Source organism: Empidonax traillii, unplaced genomic scaffold (genome assembly GCF_003031625.1).
Source record: "Empidonax traillii isolate 1590-97213 ecotype Southwest subspecies unplaced genomic scaffold, ASM303162v1 scaffold3048:size16022, whole genome shotgun sequence".
Taxonomy (NCBI): Eukaryota; Metazoa; Chordata; class Aves; order Passeriformes; family Tyrannidae; genus Empidonax; species Empidonax traillii.
Genome location: NW_020958241.1, coordinates 1 through 7,103, shown reverse-complemented (window position 1 = coordinate 7,103; position 7,103 = coordinate 1). Strand labels below are relative to the sequence as shown.

The window sequence follows — 7,103 nt, the reverse complement described above, 5'->3', positions numbered from 1 at the left end:
AACATACTGAAATGCAGAACATCTTCCTCACTCAAAATGGGAAAGTGAAACTGGGAGACTTTGGATCTGCACGCCTTCTTGCACAGTATGTGGACATCTCCACTGATCTCAGTGGTGTCAAGTTTTATTTTACCATTCACAAATAGTACAGAGTTCTTAAATCATGGCTTTGCACCTGGTATTTCTTCTTTGTTGTTTCAGTAGCTCCATGTCATATGCTTGCACATATGTGGGAACTCCTTATTACGTACCTCCAGAAATATGGGAAAGCATGCCATACAACAGCAGAAGGTACTTGTGTTTTCACTGGTCACATATAATGCCTGACTGATGTAGGGTTTTTTAATTGCTGTCTCAATCTATCTTTGTGGCTTATCTGTATTTGGTTTAGAGAGGATACTGAGCTGAAGTATTTTTAGAAAGAGGCAATTACATTTTTTTTTTAAGATGAAAGTGCAGAAATTCCTCTTTACTTAGGTAACTGAGAGCACAATATCTTTAGTCTTAGAAATTTGAAAACTTGTGCAGACAGCTGTTTGTTTGGGAGAGTAAATATATACGTAGAAATATACACACAAATATGAACCTGTCTGTGCACATACATAGGTATGTGTTTACATCTTTTGCTGTTTTTTTTTTTTTAACATATTTTTAAAGCTCTTCACGCTGGTCATAATGTAGAGATAATGGCACAAAATGGATTACTTAGATTTATTCTTGTCCTAATGCAAGAACTTCTGAGAGCATCTCGATAGTACTGTTTTTACAGCTTCTTCCCAGACTCCAAAATACTAAGCCATATTATATTCCCTCCCCTAGATCTGTTCTGTGACCTTAGTTGTGCAATTGGTTTTCCAGAGGAGAGAAGAAACCTTCTAGAACTTCAGGTTTTTTCTGCTCCTCTTGCAAGAAAGGTATCGGTCACTTCTTGTGCAGGTGGCAGTACTCAGTTTTGATGGAAAACGATGTGTTTTTTTCTCAGTAGGAGAGTTCTTATTGGCAGGACCAGAATTCCTGCTCTCAGAATTAGGATTGTGTGGCTGCCATGTGATGTCAGGGTCTATGGAATACAAAGGCTTCTAAGTGTGGAAGGATAACTATTGTTGCAGCAAATTGTTTAAGAGACATCCTAGGAATAAAAAACAACTGCAACTGTATGACAGTCATCTTTTTTTTTTTTCATCAGGGTAGGATAAAGTAAGCAAAAACATTTCCACTGGAGAGGCTAAATGCATAATTGTATTGTCTTTTATAGTTACTTACATTTATTTTGAGTTTACTCAGTTCAGTTATCTACACAGTTTGAATCTCACTTTTTCAAAGCAGGATATTAAATTGTAATTTTTGGCTCTAAATTTCTTATCCTTCTCTATGTCTGCAGTGATATATGGTCTCTAGGGTGTATTGGGTATGAGCTGTGCACTCTTAAGTACACCTTTAGTGCTATCAGAAAAGTTTTGGAATTCCTTAAAACTTAATTAGCAGTTAGCTGTACTGTAGATTGGACTGACGTGTTTGCTGCTGCTTCCAAAAGAGGGAAGTATTGCTCCACCCTTCCCACACCTCCTCCACTATGTGCCCTCTGTTTTTCAGCAGTTCTTTGGACCTACCTTCTGTAGAAGACTAAATTTTCAAAATTATTAGAAAACTTTCAAAAAGTTAGAAATTGGTTAACTTCCCTCAGTGTCAGTGATCTGGGGCTTATTAAGGAGTCCAGCAGTAGCCAGGCAGGTTCCAGATACCTGCTGGGATGGTGCAATGAGCATTTCATTTTACAGGATCAAGATGATCACAGGAGATGGGGGCAAAGACACTCAAAATCTTTGTTAATGAGAATGTATTGTGTGCAAATGTAGTGAAAGGTAGAAAGCAATAAGCAGTTTTGTACCTCACATCAGTGATATACCTTTGCTTATTCTTCACATCAAAGAAGTCACTGTGGAAGCACTGTCCTCCTATTGGAACTGTGGGAAGCCTGATGTATGGTTCCATTTTCCTTTGTAGTTTAATTAGTGTATAACTATGAAATGTGTTGTGTAGGTCCTACTCTGAAAGCCATAAATACAGTTGCAGACTTCTCAGAAAACTGAGTTTTTAAAAGAGTTTGTTTTGAAAATTAAAGTTGAATATTGACCTGATGCAGCTTGAAATTAGGTATTGTCAGCTGTAGCAGCACTTTTGTATAGTGACTGTTTTTAACAAATAATGTAACATAGGAAGTTTAAAATGGTACAGTGCCTGCATCTCTTCATACGCATTCCAGATTATAAAAGAGTTTGAGCTGGTATTAAAGGAAACCAAGAAACATGAAGGCAGTGCAGCAAGACAAAAGGGTAAGTCTTTTTGTTGATGTAGGGAATGACAAAATGACTAGGTGATATGAGAGCTTAAAAAACAGCTATAAAACATTAGTATTATATGTTCAAATCTGATTTCAATTATTTCAAAATATAATGTTATTGAAGCTATGCAGGAAATGCTTGATGGGTGTAAATTATATTCCAATGTAAGTAGAGTGCAAAGCTGCAATATATATATAGTTAGTCATAAGACTTGTGCTAGAAATAATTCAGTTTTGAAACAAGCAAAACTTACAGTTTGCTGTAATGTTGCATGTATTTTAAACATGACAGTTCTTTCTTTCCCAAAATATGGTGAAGCAAGTTATGTTCACTATTTAATTTTTAGAGAACGTTGGATTTTTTTTCTTCTACATAAATTAAGCTACACCAAAATTTGTACACATTTAGAACTGAACAGTAGAGGGACTCCCTGTTGAGAATGAGTTCTGTTGACAGAAGTGTGAAGAAGCTATTACATAATTTTTTATTGATTGGTTCAGTAGCACTGCTGTCATTCCTCTGGAATGCCACTTTACTACAAATGTTTGCTAAAGGTGTTAACTCTTCAATCTGTTACCTAATGTATCAGGTAGTGTCATGGCTGGTGGAAGCTCCAATAATAGGAAAGAAAATAGGGTAAGTATTCAAATATAAATATAGTATTTGTATTTTAGTAATTTAGAATGTTCTGTATGATAGAAAAGTTCTTATGAAAAATTATTAGTATGCTAAACCATAGATCAGCCTACTAGATCAGCTGTCATCTGTTTCAAATTGTGGTTTTCCTGAGCATTTTACGCCACTCTAACTTTTTGATTTTTCCCATATTTAGTTTCGTTCCAATGTGAATTTCCTTATAACCCCGTCAAAACAGAAAACGCAAACAAAAAAACCCTCTCTTGTTTTTCTAAGGTTTTGGATTCTGCAAAAATGTATGCGTTTTCATTTCTTCAGGGGAACATTTAGAACAGGCTGTTGTGGAAACAGTGTAGTCTGAACATAATTCTCACCAGGTTTTAGGGCCCACGTGAGATTTCAGGTGAGGAGAATTAAGTCACAGGTAGCCAAGATGTCACCTATGGGCACATTACAACACAGCCTGACTCAGCTGTACTCGGTATATTTTCAAAAATGTGTTGCCACGGGGCTTATTTTTTTTTTTTCCTTTTCATAGGCCTGTCAATCTGAGAAGTTTAATATTTGGGTGCATCTTGTTTTCCCTGGGAATATAAATAATTTATCCTTATATTGCTTCTGTTCTTAAATGTAAAAAAAAAAATAAAACCACAAGTATGAAGTAACTGCATGTGTGCTTAGCTTCAAAAACTGAGATTGTCTGTCAAAAAAGGGCATGCAGTGTGAAATGCAGTGCAGGAATAGATACTGTGCAGTTGCAACTGGCTTCATGGTGTCAGTGGTTTAGTTTTCAGGGCATAAAATGTCTGTAGTTCTGTTGTCATTAGCATAAAGATAAGGCCAATGACAATGACTATCAATGATGTACCTCAGATGTGAGGCAGAGATTTTTTTCTTCCACATCAGCATCTTTTAATTAAAACACTTAATGTGAGATTTCTTCTGAAAAATGTTTCAATTTTAAAATGCCCCTCACTATGCAATTGTTATAATTATTTAATGTGATTATAGATACGTACTGTAAGGAACTCTGAATAAATGCTGTGGAAATAAATAGTCAAAATATGAGTAGTCAGAAAATTCCCCAGCTGTGGTAGGAATGTTGCATGATAATTATATGCACAAGGGAAAAGGACAGAAAAATGTGTATATTTAGGTGTTCTGCTATTAAAAGGCACAAAAATGGCCTCAGGCTCCATTTTGTGAGATTCACAGAGCCACCACATAAGATAGCAGAGACTCTGACTCCTCACACCCCTCAGCCTGTTTCTGCTGGCTCTCCTGGCAGTAAAAAGTTCCACTGTGACCTTTCTGTAACTTTTAATGCAGACAGTGTCAACCTTAGTTTTCTGAGAGGTCAGTGGTGCTACAGATGGAAATACCTAGACTCGTCCTGTATTTCTCTCTTGAATGTTACCTTGAATGTATTCCACACTGCTAATGCCATTTTATCTAAGTAGTATTTATGAATATTTTCTATCCAGGTGGTGGTGTTACAAACTACAGTGAAAATAAGCCACGTAAGCAGTGGAACAAGGAAACTCCTTGGACCCTGATGAACATTCTCAGTAATGCAGAAGTCAGCCTAGCATTTAAAACATACACAATTTATAAGACAGGTAAATCCCCAGTTTGTGGGCAAACATTTATACAAACAGGTTTATTAATAAAGACTTTTCCCTTTTTATTTTTTTCATACATAGCCCCCGTATATAGAGACTGTGCACTTGAATTCATATCACAACAGGTTGGGTGTTTAAGTTATGAAATGATTTATGTTTTAAGTTTATGAAATGTGATGTGGACTTAAAAAAAGCCAGGATTAGAATTCATGACTGATTGTACATCTCCACTACAGCTCATTATGATGGACCTTCACTTGCAGCTCAACAACTGAATGAAGTTGTGAACAAAATGCAGATGCTGTAGAGCCAAGTGCCCTCCATCCTGCTCAGTGGCCTGGTTGTATGTGTTAGGGGGGTGCAATAAGCACACTGCAGCCCCATCAGGTAAATCCACTTCCACTAAGTCAGCAGTGCTCTGTTTTGAGGGCAGGATGGTAAAATGGTACAGCCAAAGACAGATGCAGTCTGAAGATGTGCACAGCCACTGCTCTTCTTGCCCACTCCTGCCTTGCCGTCCCACTCCGTGCCTCTGCTTTTCTTCTCCGATGGCTCCTGAAGAGGCAGGAGGACACAGTTGGGACTGAGAAGCTCCAACTCCTGCCACTGAAGGAAAGGAAACTAGGACCCAGAGGGAGCTGTCCAAGCCACCACCTGCCCACCCACGGGACCCCCACAGAACAAAGATGCTTGTGAACAATTAATTTTAGCCTCTTGCTAGACTCATCCATCACCTAATTTGATGTTTGCTGCCTACTTACTTGCTCACTTCCCTGTAATCTGACCACACAAGGACTTGAAGGATTAATTATTCTTTATTGACCAAAGTTTATCCTGTTCTTACACCCTTTCTTTTAGCCATGCATTGCCTGAATTATTGCTTAATTCATCATCTCAGAGGCAGGAATATTAGAATATCTGCACCTTTCATTTCATACCTTACAACTGCCCTTATGCAAACCAGGCATCCGGAAAGCCCCAAGAGGACAACCAGAAGAGGCCCGTACTGCCAGAATCCTTTAGACTGACAGACTTTGAATTTTTTCCCAAGTACTTTTAAGCAGCCTTCTTTCAGTTTAGCTTTAACTATTAGATTCTAAGATACACTTAAAACAGGTCCACACAGAAGGTAACACATTTAAATAATCTGACAGAGGTAATACTTTAGCTCAGAGGAAAACCAACTAATATTTACTTGTGATTTTATAGCTGAGAAGGCACATAGAAAGCAAATTTGAGAAAGCCAAAAAGGCAACCTACTTACTTGCAGTCCCTACTAAGGCTGATGGAGACACAGAGCATCTTACAACTACATAGCTAGTGAAAGCTGATTGCCCATAGCTCTACAGACAAAGCAAACTAAAAGTCCAATGCTTTTGTTACGGCCTGTGGACATACCGTGCATTCCTCTTCAGTCCTAAAGCACCCTATTCCCAAATAAATAAGATGAGGGATGTCAAAAAGGTTCTGTTAAAGAGCAAGGAGAAACTGAAATAAAAACAACCTCCATGCAGAAAAGCCTGTGCTTCTTTCATTCTTCTGGATTTTTCTTCGGTTGATAATAGTTATTTTCCTTAATTTTTTTCTTTTTGCTGCAGTTTTCATTGGCTTAGGATGTTGTGGGGGGGTGGGGGGTGTTGTTTTTTTTGTGGTTTTGGGTTTTTTTTTTAATCTTCAAGGAATAAGAAACTTGTTAGCAAATCTACCTGACAGATTTACAAACCATCAGATGTCCCGATACCATGGAATAAGTTAATAGGCTCCATTCCTTGCAGAAAATAACTCCTAGAAAGGGAGGAGCAATCATGCAGTCAAATGCTGAGCTGTAAAAAACCCACAAATTCACTGAGAAATTCAGAGATACGCCTAGTGTTCCAAATCACTTATACAGAACAATAAATAAATATGAGAACAACTACTAATTTCTGCTGTATTGTTGACATTTCTGCGCACGGTGCAGACTGTAGCAGTTACTTGTGTCAAATGGACACCAGCCCTTTTTGTGGATTGATGTGACATTCACCAACTTCCAATCATCTGGGACCTCCCCAGACAGCCAGAACTGTTGGTAAATGATGGAGAGCGGCTTGGCGAGCTCTTCTGCCAGCTCCCTCATCACCCTTGGGTGGATCTCATCAGGTCCCATAGACTTGTGGCTCAGCAGGTCGCTGTTTCCTCCTTGATTACAGGGAGGCTATGCAGCTTTTTATCCCTGTCTACAAGAAAAAAGTGCAATCCTGCTTTCACAACCTTTCACATTATTTATAGAATGTCCTTACTGTGCTCAAAATATTCTGATGCTGATCTTTACTGTAAACTGCTCTGGATGCACAGCTCTAAACCTGAGAGCATCTCTACAGTAACAGCACATATTGTTAGCCATTTGATTTTTGAGAGACTGTCTTCTTCTTCAACAAATAAATGATGTAAAAATCTTAAAAATATTTGCTGGCATACCAACCTGAACTTCAATCAATTACTCCCAGAAAGTAAGTGTTCCTTA

General features: G+C 38.0%; 1 protein-coding gene across 1 annotated transcript in view; it reads left to right on the top strand.

The window, feature by feature from the left end:
* Positions 1 to 5,079, top strand: part of LOC114072350 (serine/threonine-protein kinase Nek3-like) — a 10,060-nt gene extending 4,981 nt beyond the window's left edge. Inside the window, 7 exon segments of the mRNA XM_027910256.1 lie at positions 18 to 145; positions 839 to 936; positions 2,217 to 2,333; positions 2,932 to 2,978; positions 4,241 to 4,334; positions 4,463 to 4,597; positions 4,837 to 5,079. Coding sequence (XP_027766057.1) covers positions 18 to 145; positions 839 to 936; positions 2,217 to 2,333; positions 2,932 to 2,978; positions 4,241 to 4,334; positions 4,463 to 4,597; positions 4,837 to 4,907 — 690 coding nt within the window. The 3' untranslated portion in view covers positions 4,908 to 5,079.
* Positions 5,080 to 7,103: the final 2,024 nt, after the last annotated feature.